Source organism: Mus caroli, unplaced genomic scaffold, assembly GCF_978045245.1.
Source record: "Mus caroli unplaced genomic scaffold, Mus_caroli_1 scaffold_12, whole genome shotgun sequence".
Lineage (NCBI taxonomy): Eukaryota > Metazoa > Chordata > Mammalia > Rodentia > Muridae > Mus > Mus caroli.
Window position 1 is genome coordinate 71,227,279 of NW_028227267.1, and position 23,237 is coordinate 71,250,515.

General features: G+C 40.6%; 1 protein-coding gene across 3 annotated transcripts in view; it reads right to left on the reverse strand.

Moving 5' to 3' along the window:
* Positions 1–608: 608 nt before the first annotated feature.
* Positions 609–23,237, reverse strand: part of Lrrc63 (leucine rich repeat containing 63) — a 44,454-nt gene continuing 21,825 nt past the window's right edge. For all 3 annotated transcript variants that reach the window (XM_021181984.2, XM_021181985.2, XM_021181986.2), the window contains exons 7-10: positions 22,939–23,075; positions 14,470–14,553; positions 2,552–2,782; positions 609–1,286 (exon numbers count right to left, since the gene is read on the reverse strand). In XM_021181984.2, the coding sequence (XP_021037643.1) occupies positions 1,046–1,286; positions 2,552–2,782; positions 14,470–14,553; positions 22,939–23,075 (693 nt within the window). In that variant the 3' untranslated portion in view covers positions 609–1,045. The remainder of the gene's footprint in view (positions 1,287–2,551; positions 2,783–14,469; positions 14,554–22,938; positions 23,076–23,237) is intronic.

Consider the following 23,237-nt stretch of genomic DNA (forward strand, 5'->3'; position numbering starts at 1 on the left):
CACATAGCCTTTGAAACCTTAAAGCCAGCCCCTGGGGACACAAGTCCTCCAACCAGGCCACACTTTCTAATTCTTCTGAAACCATTCACCAACTGGGAACTAAGTATTCAAACATATGAGTCTGTGGGGCCATTCTTATTCAAACCACCATGAACAAAGTAAATTCTTAAACTTTTTTTTAAAATCAGTTTTATATGTATGAGTGTTTTGCCTGCATGTATCTATGTGGACGACATGCATGCCTGGTGCCCACAGAGGTCAGAAGAAGGCATTAGATTCCTTGGATCTAGAGTTATGGGTGAGCCACTATGTGGGTACTGGGAACGGAATCTGGGTCCTCTCCAAAAGCAACAAGTGCTCTTAACTGAAGTGTCATCTCTCAAGCTTTCAAAATAAATGTGTAAAGCCTCAAGTTCTACTTTAGATGGCCATTGCTTTACAGTGTCATTGGGTGGGTTCTGCTTTCTTGTTTGGCTATCATTGAAGACTATGGTAAATTCATCGCTGGCCCATCTCAGTTCCATGGGATATAAGCCAAGGTAACCAATAAAGATTATATTAGTTTTCTAAGAAGCAGGTGAAACAATCCAAAAGGCTAAAAGTCAGTTTGCAATTAATCTTTTATTCTCAGAAGAAAACCAGCTGGATGGCATTGAGGAGGGTGCACAAGCTAACATTTAGTACCTGGACACATAACTTTGTGGCCTCATGCAACATAGTTCCCCATAATGGCTTCAAGCTGCTAGCCTGTCATTGAATATAGGTCCATGAAAAGACAAAGTATAAGATGCAGTTCTTTTGGCAAATGTTTTGAACCACCCCCCCCCCCTTTACTGTAAACATGTTCTCCAGGAACTTCTCAAGGTCCCTACTGAACTCCAAAGGCCTTTCCTACTCCTTGAGTCAGAGCTCAGCACCGATTTCTAACCATCAGGCTTTCATGAGGAGGAGGATCAGAGAGAACTCAGCAGAGAAGACCCATGGGTCTCCTTGCAGAACCGGTGCTCTAAGAGGTGAATTACTTATAGAGAAATATTTGTGGGTTTTACAAATAGAATGAGACATTGCTGACTTTGCTCTCTTTTACCCAGTCCATATGTAGAGCTATTCTTCTACTAGGAAAACCTTCTAAAACAAAGGTGGTTTCCCTGATGTCCCGATAGCAACTAGAAGAGCAGACATGGAACATAATGGGGACATGTGATACTCCAAAGATATCGCAGGATCGGATGATGCGGAAACCTTCACCAAACTTGGGACCATGGCACCAATCACATTCAGATGTGCTGAAAAAGAAGAAACATGAGGTAGATATTTGAGTTTCCACTAATATAAAACTCCATGCTTGGTTTTTATTGAGCTTCCATCTAGATAAGGCACTTATTACTAAGTCAAAGTTTAAATCCTATTACAGTGGAACAACAAATTAGATATGTGTGCAAGGGTCCCATTTTCTAAAGCCAGGGTATGTGTGCACAGTGCATTATAAAAGTGAAGCACCGGGTCCCCGTCTTCTTTTGAGGTCCTGGGGATTAAATCTAAGCCTTTGTGAATACTGTGTGAATATAAGATCACTGAAACATATCATGGTGGGTGTTGGTGGCAGAGCAAAGCCACTCATTTATGGCCAACAAGCAAAAGGAACTAGGATTCCGCAGTTCCCTTAAAGGGCATGCTCGCATGGCCTATGAATCTTTCACTAGACCCCTCCTCTTAAAGGTTTCTATCCTTCCAGTAATTGCACCTTAGAGGCTTTAGCTAGGGTCCTCTGAGAGATCATCGAGATCAAAATTATGCTATAGCCATGTCTTTATTGAGTATTGGTAAAGCATTTTACTTAGACATACTATAAATATTTGTACTATCCATACAACCCAGAAATAATGATTTATTTTGACATAAATAATCAAAATAGTTATGTAACACCTAGACATGGCGGACAACCTTGAGTGGACCCTAAGAACCCTGGTCTTGAGGTTAGGTAACAAAGCCCTAATTGCTTACTGATTCATGGTGTAAAAAATAAAGAAAGTCTTATCTATTCCTGAATGGAACATCTCAGAATGGAGCAAAGTCGGTCCCATGGGGCTAAACAGTTTTCAAAAGGAGTCGTTGTATGTCCTTAGTAATTCCTAAAAGAGATTTAACTAACAGATGCATAGACACTGTGCACCATCTCAGCAACACACTGTCCTCCATGAACTTCAGAAATAACTGGAGAATATTATAAAATGGGACTGATTTAGACTCCATTAGTATACCTGCAAGACAAGAATGGGTAAATGAACTGTGTGTAAAGGTGTGTGCCAGTGTGTGTGTGCCTGTGTGTGTGTGTGTGTGTGTGTGCGTGTGCCAGTGTGTGTGTGTGTGCCAGTGTGTGTGTGTGTGAGTGTATGTGCCAGTGTGTGTGTGTGTGTGCCTGTGTGTGTGTGAGTGTGTGTGCCAGTGTGTATGTGTGTGTGTGTGTGTGTGTGTGTGCCAGTGTGTGTGGTGTGTTAGTAAAATACTTAAGGGATGTGCTTTGATAGGAAGCATGTTAGAAATTACTCACCTTTTAAGAGACTTTCGAACTGCATCTGAGATGTAATCCAACAGTTTATTTTTAACAAGGTATAAGGAACAAATTTGAGTAAGTTGTTGGGGGTCATTCAAGGAACTCTCTAACCAAAACTGAGAACCAGTGAATGTATTTTCAATTTGAAATTTGATCAAGTTAAGCTTCAAAATCCCAGGTGGAAAAGACGTTATGGGATTCCCATCAACAATCAGTTTTTCAAGTGATCTGTACATAAGAAAACCATAGTTTACAAAATAATCATGCAATTTATAATGCTCACTTGAGTTTCAGTACTGGTGTTCTTGAAACCTGGCACCATAACATTCTTTTTAATATTTTCTTAGAATCAAGAGAATTTCCTTATAAAAACAATGGGACAATTTTATTATGCAAAGAGGTGCATTTGTGGGAACGAATCAGCTTATGCATGCAGTTGAGGGGGGCCTTTGCAAACTATTACCACTGTGGAAAAAGAAATATCCATAAATTCAGGAGAACTAAGCAGTGTCACACCACATAAACACAATGTGGTGACATGCAGGAAAAAAGTTTTTTTTTCTCTTTCTTTCTTTCTTTCTTTCTTTCTTTCTTTCTTTCTTTCTTTCTTTCTTTCTTTCTTTCTTTCTTTCTTTCTTTCTTTCCTTCCTTCCTTCCTTCCTTCCTTCCTTCTCTCTCTCTCTCTCTCTCTCTCTTTCTTTCTTTCTTTCCTATTAGATATTTTCTTTATATACATTTCAAATGCTATCCCGAAAGTTCCCTATACCCTCCCTCTGCCCTGCTCCCCTACCCACCCACTCCCACTTCTTGGCCCTGGCGTTCCCCTGTACTGGGGCATATAAAGTTTGCAATACCAAGGGGCCTCTCTTCCCAGTGATGACCGACTAGGCCACCTTCTGCTACATATGCAGCTAGAGACAGGAGCTCTGGGGGGTACTGGTTAGTTCATATTGCTGTTCCACTTATAGGGTTACAGACCCTTCAGCTCCTTGGGTGCTTTCTCTAGCTTCTCCATTGGGGGCCCTGTGTTCCAAGGAAAAAAGTTTTTAAAGACAACCTAGACTACATGAGTTTTCATTAATGCTTAATAAAAGCAGTGAACTATATAACCTCAAGATAGACTGCTATGTTACGGGTTGTCCTCTTGGCACCTGGGTCCCCTTACTTTTCACTGTGTCAACTGTTTCTAATAGTCCTTGTCCCTTTATTCAAAGAGAATAGATGTGACTGTTCTTTCTCATTGCCTTGGGGTGTCTTCTGCAGTCCCTTTTCTCTTTTCTAATGAGTGCTGAAAGCAGACAGAAATGTACCTGTTCACGAAAGACATACAGACATCAAACCATTGTCAAATGCTTTCCCGGTGAACAGGCTGGCATGTGGACTCTAGGTGGTGGAGCAGGGCTTCTGAACTCCCCTTGACAGTCTAGGCTCACATAGACTTCGCTCCAAACTGGGTTTCTCTAATGCTAACTCTAATGCTAACATATAAAAGTAATATATGATCAAAGTAGGGAGGAGTATTTCAAATAGACTGGGTAGCTCTTCAAATACAGCTTTACGACTGTACCTCTTGTGGCCAGCTATGTGCGAGGAAAATCCCAAGATCTTATTTTGTCCTGAAGGACAAAAAAATGGATGCTGTCATGTTCCCTTTACATGAGACACATGCCTTGGGGTCAGCAGCAGAACCCTGCTGGGATCTGAACATTTCTGCACTTCTTATCACCTTTTTTAAATTAAAAATTTATCATGCAATATGTTTTGATTATGTTCCTTCCCCTATCCTAACTTCTCCCAGATTCCCCCACCTCCCTACCAACCCAACCCATCTTTGTTTTTTATTTCTCTCTTAAATGACAACAACAACAACAAACCACAAACACAAAAATAAAAACCACAGGGCCAAAAGACAAAATAAGACAAAAATACTGAAACAAACAAAAAGTACACACACACACAACACACACACACACACACACACACACACACGAGATCCCTTCCAAACAACAACAAACCCAAAGCAAAACCATGGAGTTTACTTTGTGATGGCTCGCAAGCATGGAGCCGCCCTGGGATGTAGTTACTATGCCCAATGAGATTCCATTGGAAAACACTGATTTTCCTTTTGCCAGCAGGTATCACCTTCAAATAATTATTGGTTAGCAATGAACCCCCACATCCCATAGTCCCACTCTCAGTGCCTGAACTCTGGCTTGAACCTGTGCAGGTCTTGTGCATGCAGCCTGTTTCTGAGTTCATATGTGCATCCATCCTGCTGTGTCTGGAAGATACGATGTTCTTGGAGCCATCCAGCATCTCTGGGTCTTACAATCTTTCTACTGCTTCTTCTGGCTAGATCCCTGAGCTTTGAGGGGTAGGGTTTCACGAAGACATCCCATTTAGGATTGAGTGCTCCAAAGTCTTCCACTCTCTGCACATTGTGTAGCTTTGGACCTCTCTGTTAGTTCCCATCTACTGCAAGAAGAGGTTTCTCTGTGGCTGGCTGAGTGAGGCACTGATCTATGGGTATAGCAGAATGCCATCATAACCTATCTGGTCTCAGCTTCTTGATCAGTTTAGCAGCATCATGTATGGGTTTTATTTCATGGAGTAGACCTTAAATCCAAGCCAAAAGTGGTTGGTTACTTCCATAACATTTGTGCCACTATTATGCCAGTATCATCTTGCGGGCAGCTCACTGCTGGCCATGGTGTTTGTAGCTGGTTTTATGATTACTTTTCTCTTCTGGTAGAGTGCTGAGCACTTTCTACACTATGAATCCTAGTCAGTAGGGGGAACGCTTCTAGTTAGGCACCAGCTCGACTTCTCTAAGGTGCATGAAGCATTGTCCTCAAATATATAAACCTTGTCTTCGACAATAGGGCCTTGTGGAAGGCAACCGGTAACTATGGCAATAACCTGTGGTGTTTGGGGAGTTTTCATGTGACCCCTTGGACTAATGACTCAACAAGATGTAACTCATTCCTGGCACTGGATGCTTTAATTGGTGGAATAAGATAGCTTGGAGCATTGTCTCCCCCATTATTTGATGAGTCCATTTAGATTTCTTCTCTATATGTATGCATTTTAGGAAGCTTCTACAGTAATAAGCTTCCATATGGTTTTCCAAGTGACCTTTAGTGTTAGTTGTCTCCCCCCATAAACCTCCAGGACCTTTCTCTTTCATCCCCTGTTACTTAATACTATTTTTGTTTCCACTTTAGCCTCCAGAAAGCTTTATTCTATTTCCCATTTCATGGGAGAGCCTCTCCTCCACACTAGTTCCTTACTAAGTACTTAACTTCTGTGGTTATTTGGATTTTAGCACATATATTGAAGCTTAAGAGCTAATATCCACATATGAGAAAAAACATACAATATTTGTCTTTTTGGCTCTGGGTTACCTCTTTCAGGACGATTTTTCCTAACTCTTATCCATTTACCTGCAAATTTTATCACTTTGTTTTTCTTTACAGCCAAATAATGTTCTGTTGTTGTAAATGTGCCACGTTTTCATTATGCGTTCCTCGGTTGATGGACATTTAGGTTTTTCCCAGTTCCTGGGTGTTATGAATAGAGCAGCAGTGACCATGGATAAGGGGTATCACTTGTGCGCGTCCCACTCGACCAGCAAGAACGACGCTGCAACAGGATCCTTCTGCACACGTTTATTGGGAGAGCTTGATTGTAGAGGCGAATAGACCCCGAGCCCAGAACTGGTGCTGCTTATATAGGCCTAGGAGAGGCGTGTCTCACAGCCGGATTGCTTGGTTGATGCTTACCACCTCATTTGCATGCCTACATCTGATTGGTTAATTTCTCTCTCATCTGATTGGTTAACTTCTCTCTCATCTGATTGGTTAACTTCTCTCTCATCTGATTGGTTAACTTCTCTCTCATCTGATTGGTTAATTTTGGTTAATTCTCAAAACCTCATCTTGGCAAAAAAAACTTTACTGCCTATGTATGTGTGGTGGCCAGCAGAAGCCAGCGCCACCCTGCAACAGCACATGTGGCTTCCCACAACTGGCAGGACATAGAGTCCATGGGTATATGGTCAAGAGCAGTGTATCTGGATCTTCAGCTTTAGGCATATAGATTCCCAACTTCCTAGGAACAACCACACTCATTTCCATGGTGGGTATACCAGTTTACACTCCACCCCCCCCCCCCAAAAACGTATAACTGTTCCCTTTTCCCCCTACCAGCACATGCTGTCATTGTTTTATTGATCTTGGTCACTCTGACTGGTCTAAGATGGAATCTCAAAGTAGTTTTAATTCGCATTTCTCTGATGGCTAAAGATGTTGAGTATTTCTTTAAGAGTTTCTCAACCATTTGGGTTTCATCTTTTGAGACATCTTCTGTTTAGCTCTGCACCACATTTTATAATTGTTTTGCTTTCCTTATGTTCAGGGTTTTTGTTTGTTTGTTTTATTACTTCATATATAGCTGACATTAACCCTCTATCAGATGCATAATTGGTAGATATTTTCCTATTCTATATAGACTTCTTCATCAGACTGGTGTCCTTTCCCATACAGACTTCATGAGGTCCCAATTGATCAATTTTTTCTCTTAGTGTATGTGTGCAGTGTGTTATTCAGAAATTCCCTTCCAGAACCAATGAGTTCAAGTCTATTACCCTCTTTCTCCTCTGTCAGGTTCAGGTTATGTCCTAGTTAGGGTTTCTGTTGATGCAATGCAACACCATGGTAAAAAAAAAAGCAAGTTGGGAAGGAAAGGGTTTATTTAACTCACACTTCCACATCACAGTTCATCATTGAAGGAAGTTGGGACGGGAATTCAAGCAGGTCAGGAACCTGGCGACAGGAGCACTCCTTTGGGAATGCTGTTTACTAGCTTGCTTGTCATGGCTTGCTCAGCTTTCCTTCTCAGATAATTCTGAGCGACCATCTCAGGGATGACATCCCCACAATGTTATGGATCTTCTCCATCAATAAATAGTTAAGAAAATGCCTTACAGCCAGATCTTATGGAGGCTTTTTAATCAGTTGAGGGTCCCTCCTTCAGCTAACTCTAGCTTGTTTCAAGTTGACATAAAGCTACCCATCACAGGTTATATGTGAATCCATTTGGAATTGAGGTTTTTTTACACGATGCTAAATATGGATTTATTTAAAAATTTCTGTATACATCCATCCAGTTTAATAAACATCACTTTTTTTTGAAGATGCTATCTTTCCTTCAATGTGTAGTACAGCTTCTTTATTACTTTTGGTGGATTTTTCCTATAATGAGTATGTGGTGTCCTTCCCTACATCTTCCAATTAATGTATCTGATGTCTATTTTGTCAGACATTAAAATAGGTATACCTGCTTGCTTCTTTGATCAGTTTGCTTGAAATACCTTTTACCTTGAGGACATGCGTAGTCTTCAAAGGGAGGTGCATCTTTTGGATGTAACAGAAAGATGGATCCTGTTTTCTTATCCATTCTGCTACTTTGTGCCCCTTTATTGAGGGGTATTGAGGGCACTAACAGTGAGAATTATCAGTGAACAGTGTTCAGTGATTTCTGCTATTTTGTTGTTGTTGTGTGGGTACTTTCCCAACTTTTTTGATTTACTTGGATTATTTATTCCTTGTGTCTTCTGGAGTTATCCTCTTCAAACTAAAGTTTTGCAACTGATGTCTTCTGTAGGGCTGGTTTCAAAGATAGAAATGGCTTAAGCTTAGTTTTTATCATAGATGTTTTCTTTTTCTGTTGCTATGATTGATAGTTTTGATGGCTGTTGTAGTCTGGGCCGCCATTTATGGTCTTCTCTTAAGTTTGGAAAATGACCTTCCAAGCCTTTATGGCTTTCAGACCCTAGGGCTAAATATCCAATATATATGAAGAACTCAAGAAGTTAGACTCCAGAGAATCAAATAACCCTATTAAAATGGCGTGCAGAGCTAAGAATTCTCAACTGAGGAATCTCTAATGGCCAAGAAAGCACCTAAATAAATGTTCAACATCTTTAGTCATCAGGGAAATGCAAATCAAAACAACCCTGAGATTTTACCTCACACCAGTCAGAATGGCTAAGATCAAAAACTCAGGTGACAGAAGATGCTGGTGAGGATGTGGAAAAAGAGAAACACTCCTCCATTGTTGGTGGAATTGAAAGCTGGTATAACCACTCTGGAAATCAGTCTGTTGGTTCCTCAGAAAATTGGACATAGTATTACCTGAGGACCCAGCTATACCACTTCAGGGCACATACATAGAAGATGCTCCAACATGTAATAAGGACACATGTTCCACTATGTTCATAGCAGCCTTATTTATAATAGCCAGAAGCTGGAAAGAACCCAGATGTCCTTCAACAGAAGAATGGATACAGAAAATGTGGTACATTTTCACAATGGAGTACTACTCAGCTATTAAAAACAATGAGTTCATAAAATTCTTAGGCAAATGGATGGAACTAGAAAATATCATCCTGAATGAGGTAACCCAATCATAAAAGAACACACATGGAATGCACTCATTGATAAGTGGATATTAGCCCAAAAGCTCAGAATACCCAGGATACAATTCACAAACCACATGAAGCTCAAGAAGAAGGAAGACCCAAGTGTGGGTGCTTCAGCGCTTCTTAGAAGGGGGAACAAAATACTCACAGGAGGAAATATGGAAACAAAGTGTGGAGCAGAGACTGAAGGAAAGGCCATCCAGAGCCTGCCCCACCTGGGGATGCATCCCAAATACAGACTCCAAACCCAGACACTGTTGAGGATGCCAAGAAGTGCATGCTAACAGGAGCCTGATACAGCTGTCTCCTGAGAGGCCCTGCTAGAGCCTTACAAATACAGAGGCAGATGCTCGAAGCCAACCATTGGACTAAGCATGGGGTGCCCAATGGTAGAGTTAGAGAAAGGACTGAAAGAGCTGAAGGGCTTTGCAACCCCATAGAAAGAACAACATCAACCAACCAGACCTCCCCAGAACTCCCAGGAACTAAACCACCAACCAAAGAGTACACATGGAGGGACCCATGGCTCTAGCCACATATGTAGCAGAGGATGGCCTTTTTGGGCATCAATGGGAGGAGAGGTCCTTCTTGGTTCTGTGAAGGCTCAATTCCCCAGGTAGGGGAATACCATGTCAGGGACTCAGGAGTGGGTGGGTGGGTAGAGGAATACCCTCATAGAAGCAGTGGGTGTGGGGATGGGATAGGGATTTCTGAGGGGGAAACCAGGAAAGGGGATAACATTTGAAATGTAAATAAAGAAAATATCTGAGAAAAAAGAAGAGTCGGATGTTATTCTACTTAACCTGCTTTTGAATGTGATTCACCTCCCACCACCACTTCACTGCTTATAACATCTTATGCTATTGTTCCAGTCTGTACACTTAGTGTTTTGATTACTATGTGTCACGGGGGACTAATATTCTGCTCCTGTCTAGCTCGTGTCAGATAAGCTTCTTGTACTCTGATAAGCATTTCTATCTTTAGATTGGGGGAATTTTCTTCTGTGATTTATTTAAAAATATTTTCTGTGCCTCTGGCCACCTTCTTCTTCCTCTATACCAATTATTCATAGATTTTTGTCTTTTCAAAATCTCCCAGATTTCCAGGGTATTTTAGGCCTGGATTTTTCTTTAAATTTATTACTTTTATTTTAACTGTAGCTTGAATATCAGTTGAACTATGCTGTTGAAAATTTGTACATTACATTCAGTTAGTAAGAAATAATTACACAATAATTACACAATGCTCAATAGGACATAGGAGGCTCAACTAGAGTGATTTATATTAGCAAGGAAGCCACAGATTACTGTTTTATGCACTTTGAAATCTACATACATTTCCAGGGAAGCTAAATATTACATGAATAGTTTATGAAACTACAGGAAGCCTGGCTTTTTTTTTAATCGTATCATTTTATTTAACTGATCTATTCATTTCTTCTACCTTGCTTTCAACACATGAAAACTTCTCTTCCATGTCTTATAGTCTGTTGGTGTGGCTTATCACTAAGGGTTTTGTTTGACATCTAACTTTTCATTTCTAGTTTTATTTCAATTTGGATTTGTTTTTTCAGTGATTCCATTTCTTTGTCAGATTCTACTTGCAGGTCTTGAAATTGTTTTCACTATTCCATGCAATTGGTTCTTCGTATTCACAGTTTTCAGTAAGGTCCTTGCTCAAGCATTCATATGCTCTTTAAGGTCCTTGGGCATAATCAAAATTGCTATTTTGAAGTCCATATTTTGTGCTTCATCTAAATTGCCTTTCTCAAGGAATACTGCAATAGGGTTGCTGGCTTTTGAAGGAGGTGCATGGTCTTGGATGTCCATGTTTGTGCTTTTTGCACTGGGATCTAGAGTTATGATATTTGAAGTGTGTCTTGATGTAAATGTCAAGATGTGTTTTGTTGGGCAGATATTCTGTTGTTTGGGTACTTTTGTCTTCTATGGATCCTCTGGAAGTGTGGTGGTTGTGGGGATCCTTATTAGAGACTGTTTTGTGGGTCCATGTGTGACATAAAGGACTGGGGATGGGCTAGCCGGAAAGGTTGAGGGGCAGCAGGACAGAACTAGGGATATCTTGGGTCTGCACCAGGATGTGGGAATGGGGAGAGTAGAGGAGGAACTCCTGCAGGCAGGCTGAAGCATGACTAAGAACATGTCTGGAGAGACCATGATGAAAGAGCTGGCTAGAGGCATGTATCTCCACTATGGGATGGAGGTGAGATCGGAGGAGGCAGCACCTCAGAATGCCTCTATAGTCTTACATTGAATGCCCTACTCCCAAGATATTTAGAAGTAGAGCCTCTAGGAAATGATTAGGTTTTGAGGGGGAGTTCTCACAAATGGGATAAGTGCCCTTATATAAATGAAGCTTTGAGAAGACCCGTTTTGCCCCTTCTGACCTGTGAGGTGAGAATGGGTTAGAAGAAAAGGTACCCTGTCTCCCCTTACAGTGATGGGAGAGTATTAAGCATGGTTAAGACACTTGAAGTCAGGATTAGTGGTAACGATGTCATTTTAAGTGTACATTGAAGCACTTCTTATCTTTGTGTTTCTTTAGGTTAGTGGTTCTCAACCTTCCTAATGTCGTGACCCTTTAATACAGTTCCTCATGTTGTGATCCCCAACCATGAAACTATTTCCGTTGTTACTTCATAACTATAATTTTGCTACTTTGTGAATCTTAATGTAAAGAGTTTTGGAGATAGAGGTTTGCCAGGCAGGTGGCAGCCCACAGGCTGAGATCTGCTGCTTTAAGGAAAGATGTTGGAAAAGGGGAAGATTGACTACTTAGCAGCTGTTGACCTCGCACTGCCCTGAGCACCTGGACCAAAATGGCTGTCTGTCAGATAGGTAGCCAATCACCCCAATCAGCCATCTGGGCATCCCACAGACTCTGAGGCGCTACAGGATGATCTTGGGTGATGACCCTGGTTTAGGCGCAGACTCAGCAAGATCTGTTTAAAATAGTTTGTACTAGCCTTTTTTTTTCTCTCTCTCTCTCAAGCCTTGCTGAAGTCTATGCAAGAGACGAAACATTTCCACCAACAGTGCGGCAAAAGGATGCTTGCATGCTGCCATATCTAGTGCTAAGAGGCAGTGGTGTGATTGTCCCAAACAAATGACTGTGACTGTTCCAAATTTCCCTTCTGGGGCTGTATAAGCAGGGTGCTCAGGCTCAGATGTTCTGCTGGGCAGACACTCTCTTGCATTTCCTTGCATGATGTTTGACCATGCAAGGCCTGGTAAAGGGCTTCTCTTCAGTGAATTCTTCTTGGTTGTTTTCAGTAGTATGGGTTGAGTGGGTAACAAGGAAGGGCAGATACAAAATACTGACAGCAGAGTGTCAGCTCCAGAGCAAGATGAGAGTAGTGGATGGGGAGAAACAGCAAGAGGGGGGTGGAGGCCTGCGATAAACCCAGGAGAAAGGCTGCAAGGAACCTCAGAGGAGACACCTCAAACCTCAGCCCAGATGTGCCCAGATGTGCCATTACCCTGCTGCTGCCTGGGAGCTGAGGAACCTGATGCCTGGCATGCCTGCAACACCAGCTAGAATCTAAGCCCGAGGAATCCTGACTCCCTAAGCCCACTTCAGAGCTGTCACATTTGCAAGAGGAAAGGGCACATCTGGAAAATGCAAAGGGAGCCAGTAACCGATTAGGTGAGCAGGGTCAGTCAAGCTCCAAAATGGATAAAGCAGGGGGAGATGGAGGTGGGGGTGGGGTGGGGGTGGGGAAGAGTATCCTGCACATGTCACCAACAAGAAAGGAACAGGTGCAGGGTAAGGTAGACACACAGAGAAGTGAACTGTATTGATTGTAACAGCCATGCATCGCCTAGATGGTCCTAGTAAAATATAAGGCTGACCAAACGAAACTTTAAAAAATTGGTAGAAACATTAGAAAACCAGAGGAAGACATCTTCTTTTTTTTTTTTTTTTTAGATATGACTGCATTCCAAGAAAGCCAATTAACCAGTGAAAACTAATAATGGAATTTGGCTACATAGCTTGATTTTTAAAATTAGTCCAAAATCATACATCTTTCCTATTCTGTATTTACCTCAATCAGATGATATTGGAAATAAAAGAAATATTATGTGTAGAAATATAATTATGAATTACTTGGAGAAAGTTATTACAGAAGTTAAGTGAATCACAAACTGTTGTGAAGGGCATACAATAAGATTTGAGAGGCTGGGGAGATAGATGGTTCAGCAGCTAAGAGCATTGTTTTTGCTGAGGACCAAGTTCCACTTCCAGCACGCAGGCTACCTGGAGCCTGAGACTCCAGGGAATTCAGGGAATCCAGTGTCTCCAGCCTCCCTAGGCACCTGTACTCACATGCACAAAATTTCACATAGACACACAGACAGATATGTAATTTAAAATAAAATATGTTAAAAGACTTGAATGATTAAGAGTATATGTTTTATATTTTAGTTTCATCATTTATATTTGTGTGTGTGTGTGTGTGTGTGTGTGTGTGTGTGTGTGTGTGTGTGTACCATGTGTGTACAGTGCCCTTAGAGGCCAGTAGAGGCCGTCAGATGCTGGAACTGGCATTTCAGGCAGTTGTGAGCTACCCATTGTGTGTGTTGGAAACTGAACTTGGGTCCTATGGAAGAAGAACAAATGCTGCTAACCACTGTGCTATTTCTCTAGCCCATGTAATATGTTCTAAAATAAAAAATAAATATTGCCAACAAAGACTTTGTATAACTCAAGACGACTGCAATTAATGTGCCAAGTTTGTGTTTGTGTGTGCTGTGGCGAGTACATATAAAATCATCTTAAAGATTATAACAAAACATATTTTCTATTAGTTATTATTGTAAACTCATAGTAGAAGTAAGACACAGAGCCAGGCAAGGTGGTGTGCACCTTTAATCCCAGCACTTAGGATGCAGAGGCAGCCAGATCTCTGTGAGTTGGAGGCTAGCCTGGTTTACATAGTGAATTGCAGGTCAGTCAGGGAGGCATAGTGAGATCCTGTCTCAAAACAATATAGGACACAGGTGAATTCAAGGCTTTTGTTAATTTGTAAAAGAACTTGACTCGTGTGTGTGTGTGTGTGTGTGTGTGTGTGTGTGTGTGTGTAATGACATTGAAATGTTTAAGAACCATATATATATATATATATATATATATACACACATATATATATGTGTGTGTGTGTGTGTGTGTGTGTGTGTATACAGACATACCAGAAAGTGAACTAAAATAAAAGGTTATTATATTTTACTTTTAAAATATCATTGGAAATACATCTTGCAGAAACTACATACTAGATATTCAAATTACATTTGAAAGTAAACCCCAAAATTCACAAATTATATTCACATTGGCTAAAACAGATGAAAAGAGTAAGGTCTTTGTCATTATTGTTACCACACATTCTTAATCTACTGTGTATCTACTGCTTTGCAAATACCTGAGTTTCTGGATTTCATTTGAAATATTTTCAATTTCATTGTAAGAAACATCGAGCTCCTCAAGATAATTCAGGCAAAATAACCTTAAACAGAAAGAACAGTGAGTTATGGGAGAGACTATCCATTGTCACCGGAAATTAAGACATCTGCAAGTTAAACATTTTCCCACCACACTGAGTTGCGTCAGCCTCTCTTCATTGCCGGTAGTATTCATTCCACAAACACTTCTGAAAACCATGCTGCTGTCTCTGAAGCCTGGGCTGACATCCTTTGGTGTGGAAAAGCCTCACTTAACAAAAGATAACCAAAACCTTTATCATCTGAAGGTTTTTCTTGGTCTTTACATTCGTTTCTTGCTTGCATTCTGGGTAGCCAGAAACGGCAGGACCACACCATCCCACAGTTCAGGAGCCACACCTCCAGCATCTCGCTATTGGGTCCTTCTGGAGGCTTTCCACAGCATCTCTCATGTCTCTCCTAGCTTCCCAGGGTTCCTTGACATCCCAGCCTGCCCCTGACTTGCAGCAGCATCTGTCTCTTATTTCACAGGGTCTCCTTCCACCAGTCAGTAAATTCAGTGCCTGCCCTTATTCAGGATTGATCCCATTTAATTCGACAAACTGCATTTACATATTAAAATTACAAGTAAGGTCACATTCTGAGATTTTAGGTGGACGTGGACTTTTGGGGATCTCTGTCCAACCCAAGTGTATTATGACTTTCCTAGTGAAATACCTTTGATTTTTTCTTCCCATCATGTTAAATGACCAAAGTAAGAACTAAAAGAAGTAATGGTTGTATGACACACAACCACAGCATTGTGAATCTGTTTCCTATAGGATGCAAATAGAAACCACTTTTTTTGGAGGCTAGAATTGAACAGCTAAGACCCCCTCCCCCAACTGTGTATACCATCCTCTGCCTCTTCTCATATCACTTGCATGCCTAAGGCACAGTGAGCACAGAATTTTATTAACCTCCCACTATTTCAGCATGGCAGATGAAGATCTTCAGGGTCCCACCCTTGACTACTTTCCTGAGTTGCCTGTCATCCCCTATCCCATAATACACTACGATCCACTGTTTATTTGCTAAAAGTATCCTAATTACTAACTCTTACATATCTGCAAATGCCATGCTGCACCTGCCCAAATTGGACTCTTTGGTCATTTTCTTCTCATATTTGAAATCTTAAGACAAATGTCACCTCTTGCACAGAACCCTCCTGCAAATCCTTTCACCTGGAAGAACGGATGCTTCTGAGTGTCGGCTTACTTCTTGGCCCCTGTCCTATTGTACAACTATGAGGTTCTGGAGACCAGAAATTACAGCTTTTATTTCTATCTATCCAATGTATGAATAAATCAGAAGTGAATGAGCCCCGGTTAATCCAAACTCCTTCTCTCTGAGAAACTGTTGACATTGTTTTGGAAACTGTAAGACAACCCTGTTTGATTCAGTGGTCAACCCCCAACTTCCTTCTCACTCCAGTAAAGAAAATGTTGGTAGTATCTACTCTGTTTTTTAAACTTGAGATCATATTTTACTTTTTTATCTTAGGAAGTTCCTCTCTGCCATCAGTGGACCACAGAGATCTTCTCCTTCATACTTCCTACCCCTCATTTATCCTATTATCCCAGTCACCAACTCCAGGAAGAATTCCCTGGAAACCCACAGGCTAGTCTGGTCAGGGAAGTAGGTAGGCTAGTAGCAGATCTTCATCCCTCTCTTGAATCCTCCAAATCCAATCTCTCAGTCTCATCCATGGCTCTGGAGGAGACTACTTGTTGTGTCCTCTCTTCACTCTTAGTAGATCCTGGTGGATCACCCTATTTTCTTCCCTCCTGTAGATCCCTCTAGCCCATTCCCATTCCTAAGTTTCAGATCCCAATACCTAGAAACACATTTTATCTGGAAACCTCAGTGGCCACACCTATCAGGATTCCAGCAGAATTTCCTACTAGGCAACACATAGCTACCACATTCTTCTAAGAACTAGAGAGGAAATAGAAACTGGGTGGTGGGGTTTGGGGGCAATCACCCACCCAACGAAAACAAGATCAGATATCAACACCTAGAATTGTAGTCTTTCCAAACCTTAGATACCTAGATGCCAGCATAAAAATAAATTAGTAACAGTCAGGAGAATGTCTCCACCAGAGTCCAGCAACCCTACTGCAGCAGCCCTGAGTATTGCAATATAGCTGAAACACAAGAAAAAAATCTTATAATAACCTTATGAATATGGGAGAGGTCTTTAAAGAAATGAATAAATATTTTAAAGAATATTTATTTTTAAAGAAATCTATGAAAATACCAACAAACAGAAGAAGAAGATGAATAAAACATTTTAAGATCTGAAAGTAAAAATAGAATCAGTAAAGAAAATCCAAACTGAGGGAAATCTGGAAATGAAAAATTTAGGAACTCAAACAGGAACCTCAGAGGCAAGCCTCACCAACAAAATACAAGAGACAGAAGATAGAATCTCAGACATTGAAGACACAATTGAAGAAATGAGTATACCAACTGGGACACTATGAAAAAACCAACTTTGAGAATAATACAAAGGAGAATAAACCCAGGTCAAAAGTACAGAAAATATTTTCAACAATATCATAGAAGAAAATTTTTCTAACCTAAAGAAGGAGATGCCTATCAAAGTACACAACAGGACACACATATACAAAGTAGCATACAGCATACTAAATAGAGCTGACTAGAAAAAAATATGCATTGTCGACACATAATAATCAAAACACTTAAATGTAAGAACAAAGAGAAAATATTAAAAGGTACAAGGGGGAAAGACCAAGTAATATATAAAGACTTATTAGAATAACACCTGACTTCTCAATGGAGAGTTTAAAGCTAGAAAGGCCTGGACAGATTTTCTACAGACTCTAAGGAACTATAAATGCCACTCTAGACTACTATATCCGGCAAAACTTTCAATCATAATAGATGAAGAAAAGATATTCCATGATAAAACCAAATTTAAGAAATATCTATTTGCAAATATTTACTCACAAGGAAAGGATTAAAAAAATGGAAAACTCCAACCTAAAGGATTAGCCACACTCAAAAATCAACAAATTGCTTATTAACATCTCACATCAATGGTCTCGTTTCCCCAATAAAAGGACACAGACTAACAGAATTGATGCGAAAACAGAATCCACCCTTCTTTGTTTCCAAGGAACACACCTTAATATCAAGGATAGATATCACCTTAGGGTAAATGGATGGAAAAAGATATTTAAGCAAATAGATCTAAGAAGCAAGCTAGACTAGCCAAAAGAAACTTCTGATAAAAGAGACATCACACCAAACATTACATCAGAGTAAATATTTAGAAAAAGATATTCCAAGCAAATGGTCCTAGGAAGCAAATTGATGTAGCCATTTTAATATCTGATAAGAGAGGCTTCAAACTAAAACCAATCAGAGGAAATAGAGAAAGATACTATAGACTTATCAAAGAAAACCCCACCAAGAGGACATTGAAACACAAGGGCAGTCAAGGTCATATTTTAAAAAAAAAAATCCTTCTGCTGGGCGTGGTGGCGCATGCCTTTAATCCCAGCACTTGGGAGGCAGAGGCAGGTGGATTTCTGAGTTTGAGGCCAGACTGGTCTACAGAGTGAGTTCCAGGACAGTCAGGGCTACACAGAGAAACCCTGTCTCGAAAAACCAAAAAAAAAAAAAAAATCCTTCTGTTGCATCCAAGAAATACACAGTTGCATCAAGAATAGATATTACTTCGGAATAAAGGGTTAGAAAAAAAGATATTCCAAGCAAATGAACCTGAGAAGCAAGCTGCTGTACCATAGATTTCAAACTAAAATTAATCAAAAGACAGGGAAGGACATACTCCTCACCAAGATGACATTTCAATTCTTACCATTTTTTAAAATTAAAGCTATTACACCTTTAAAAGAATTTATCTATCTATCTATCTATCTATCTATCTATCTATCTATCTATCTATCTATCTATCTATCTGGGTACACTGTAGCTGTCAGACACACCAGAAGAAGGCATCAGATGCCATTACAGATGGTTGTGAACCACCATGTGGCTGCTGGGAATTGAACTCAGGACCTTTGGCAGAGCAGTCAGTGCTGTTAACCACCGAGCCATCTTTCCAGCCCAATTCTTAACATTCTTAACAGGTAGAAAAACAGCACTACAGCTTAAATCACATATTGACTCTCACACACTGATAGTGGGAGACTTCAGTACCTGACTCTCACCAATAGACAAGTCACCCAGAAGGAAGATAAAGGAATGCTGATGCTAAATGATATTATAAATCAAATGGTGGACTTAACAGATACTGACGTTACTCTCACCCAGGTACCAAACGGTAAATATGAACACCACCAACACAGCAACACACATTGATCAACAGTGGTGTTTGCCTGCAAGGTACGTTATTGCGGTGGTGGCACAAGGCTTGTCGGAATAAGCAACCAGTATCTTATGTGACTAAAGGCCTCGGAGACAAGATGGAACCCATACCCAACACTGCTTCAGTGGCCAACAACCTGAGACCAGATAGCCCAGGGACCCAGGGTAAACCCAAGTACTACTGTTCTTCTAAAGAAACATGGCAATACATTGATCCCTAATGACATTCTGCTATACTCATAGATCAGTGCCTGGCTCAGGCACCATCAGAGAAGCTCCCTCCTGTAGCCGACGGGATCAAATACAGAGACCCTCAGCTGGACAATATGAACAGAGTGAGAGACCTCCGCTCAGTCAGCCTAAATAGGATGTCTCTATCACATCCCTCCCCTCAGAGATCAGAGAACCCAGTAGCAGAGGTGAGGGGTGGGGGAAGAATGGAATAGCCAGAAGGGATGAAAGACACCTATGAGACAAGGCCCTCAAATCAACATGCGCAAAAGTCACAGAGACAGAGACAGTGTGCACAGAGCCTGCGTGGGTCTGTACCAGATCTTTTGCATGTATATTATGGCTTCCAGTGTAGTGGTTTTATGGAAGTCTTCGGTGTGCAAACAAATGGGTCTCTGATTCTTGTACCTTCTCTTGTGCTCTTTTCCTTTTCTTTTTCTGTCTTATCCAGTTCCCATGTGTTAGTTTTTATTTTATCTTACTATATTCTATTTTATTATATACCTTAGAAGCCTGTTTTCTAATGAGAGACAGAGAGGGGGGTAGATTCAGATTAGAGGTGATGTGTGGTGAGGAGTAAGTGGGAGGAATAGAGAGTGAGGGGAAACTATAATTAGGATATAGTATGTGAAAAAAATCTATTTTTAATAAAAGAGAAAACAAAAGGACTTCCAACACGCTGACGTTTTATTTTGTTGTAGAAATACAGGTCAAGGGAAATGAAAATGTTTTAGAAATAACTGGAAGAATTTACAAGATGTTTTCCCTTGATTTTTGTAGTGTTCTTGAAATCAAGTGTACTTTCTCTAACCTTCCCAATAGAAACTGCTGCCAAGGCTCTGGGTGGCTTGCCAGTCTTCCAGCATCTATGACACTTGGGGACCACTGTGCCTTCTCAGCTGTGGCATATGGATCTTCTGCAACCAGAAAGATCCAGCTAGGGATGGGAAAAATACAGTGCAAGAACCCCATCGTATTTTTTAGAAAACTTACTCACTCAGGTCACATAGCTGAGGGAGAATAGCACCAGCATTTAAAAAGCTTAAGCAAAAAATTCAGACAAGTCATAACAGAAAACGACAATCCATTTCATTTCTTGAAATGTAGCCCAGGCAGGCCATAAAGTCCCTTTGTGCCTTTGGCTCTGACCACTTGGGTTTCATCTGACTGGACTTCTCTGTTGTATTTCTCTGTCTCCATCATCCCTCTATGAAAGGATCAGCTCATTTGGTTGCTGTGCCTGGCTGCCTTTGCATAGCCCAAGTGTTCCCTTCACCCTGGTCTCTTGTGATTTCCTCTTAGCTATCAGTGTGCAGTGTGTTGCTGTGTCTCCTGAGATATCTGTTTTAAAAAGAGTGCACATTTATCCAAAAGATGTAGGAATCTGACACTTCCAACCAAGATTTCTATGATAGACTGTGATTTTATTTGTTGTGCTACACTAAATTCCAGGGGCACTTGGGAGTCAAAGGCTAGTATTTCTAAGTCAGTGTGTGCATGTCACATAATAGCTGTTAATGGTGGGGAAAATACTACATATGACTAGGTTTTCCACATGTGTATAGTATGTTCTATGTATTCTGTGATATTGAGATTATAAAAAGTTTAGAGTATGAGATGTGCTTAATGTATATTTCTAATTAAACTTATGACAAGATATTTGGAGACAAGCATATCGCATCTCAATTTGTAAAAGCATTTTTAACTCAATCTACTGTCATTAAGGCATTTGTGTAATGTCAAACCATAGCTGGACAAAGTAAATTTAAAATACAGAAAGCTTTTCTGTACAGCATTAAATAAAAAATATACAACCTTCTTCATTTCAGTTAACATATACCAATGAGTCAGAATTCCTCTCTTCAGCATAGAACTTTCCTGTGAGTTTAATACATCTTAGCCCAGCTTTACAGTAGAAAACACAATGCAGGTCAGTCACAGTGGTGCATGCTTGTTAGCCCAGCACTTGGGAGGCTGAGGTGGGAGCATCACCACTTCTGGGCTAGCCTGGGTTATTTAACAAGATCATGTCTCAAAGGACAGAGCCTCAACTACTCTGACAGTCCCCAGCTCTAGTGACCTTAGATTCGGGTTTGTTCCCACATACTCATTCTGGCATGAGAGTGACCTAATAGAGAAGTTGGGCTCCACCACTGTCCTGTAGAAAGCCCCCACCCCCAGTGGCCAGCCCTTGTATAAAGTATACATTCCTTCCCTTATATCACAAAGACCCATTTACCATCCCAGGCTCATTTCTGAGTCATTTGGCTCTGCCCTGTATGCTGCGAAATTTAGCAAACAGTTTGTATTTCCTAACCTACATTATCTATGGCTCATATATATCTGTTCAAGAAACACCCATAGGACAACTATGCTTTGCTTGACTCCTGAGATGCAGCCAACTTAAACGCTGCATTTAGTTAGGTATCTGCTGTTCCAGGGAGTCACTCTGATCCTGCAGAATGGGTTCCAAGTCACCCTTTCCTGTCTACAAGATTTGCCGTGCACATCTCTGCAAGTTTATGTTGTTAATTACATCCACTTGTCTATCTTCCTAGCAGACTGTGAGAGTGAGCCCAGCAGTGCCCAGTAGGTGTGTGTACAGACATCTGCTGAAGCACAAGACTGAAAGTGTAATATCTACCGTGCATCTGGGGGACTGCTGCAGACAGTAACAATAGGAGTACAGAATGTGTCTGGGGTGGGCAGAACTGGCTCAGGCAGGCTCTAGATTGCTTGGCTCAGTGCATTCACTTCGTCTCAGTAGATGCTTCCATCATTGTGACACGCTGCAGCAAGTCTCTTGCTTGCTCTGACAGTTCTTCCATTATGTTCATCCTCGTCTTCTGTGATGTCACCACTCTCTAGATGAGCTCTCACTGTCCACACATCTCCAGTTATGTCAGATGCTGTTCTAAACTGTCTTTGAAATGATCATGGTTTTCCTGTCAGGTTTTCCATTCCATGCTGCAAATCTGCCTTTGGTGCACATACACACCCAATGATGTTTAATAGAAACATAGCACAAACACAGTCAAGTTTTAGTCCCTGTAGGGATTATTACATTTTCAGTGACAGTTATGACTACTTAAAATCTGTAATTATGATTACAGATGATGTTATGAATTCCTATTTAGGTGCTGTATGTTCACATGCATGTATACAGCTATGTGATATGTATACTAGCTTTCACATTTTCACAGACACACATACACACAGACACCCTTAACCTACTACATTCAATTTGTTATACTCTTAACTGGAACAAGCATATTGGTTAAAGTTTTAGTGTAAGTTTTTCCTTGGGAGTTAAGTACCGGCTCATACTTGAGAAGTCCATCTTATATGCAAATGTCAGCGTTCTTACTAGACTTAGAAGGCTCTTAGTCATCAGATAGGCTAATCTCCTTAGGTTATAGATTAGAACACTGAGGGCCACAACAGTCAAATGTCTTTTTACAGACCCTCAGGCCCTTATCCTTGTATCTAAACCAAAAGACTCCAGCTCCAAATTCCGAGTGTAGTGCTTTCTGTTCTCAGAAGCACCATCAATGGGTAGGCACCGGGTTCTTACCTGAATTGCTGGTCATTATATTGGGTATTCATTAGAGCCATACTGTGTTCTGTGTAGCTGGGAGGACAGTTTTGGATACCATATTAAGAAATGAATCTGCTAATCATAGCAAAATGAGAATGTTTAAGTCATCAAAATTCTCCTAGCCACTTTCAAAAGGGAAATTGAGACTTTACTAAATAATTTATGACTAAAGAAAAATAAATACAAATAATTTAGTTCTGTGCCTCCCTCAGATGATCAACCTTACCCATCAGGAAGCTCTGTAATATAATTAAAGGCAATGGAGAAAATCCTAAGGTATGTCAATAGATGGATTTCAGAAGGAATTTCTTTGATAGGGTTATTTCTCAATTTCAGTACTTGTAGGTTTTGAAGATAAAGTATCTGGGGGACAGAAAAGGCAAATGTTAACTGAAATGAAAATCATACAATCTATCATGTGTGTCTTCTGTAAATGCTTTAAACCAATACAGTAAAACCAGTATAGAAAAAAAAAAAAAACATCTGGACTCATATTATCTCAATAAATGCTTTTAGAGAAAGACC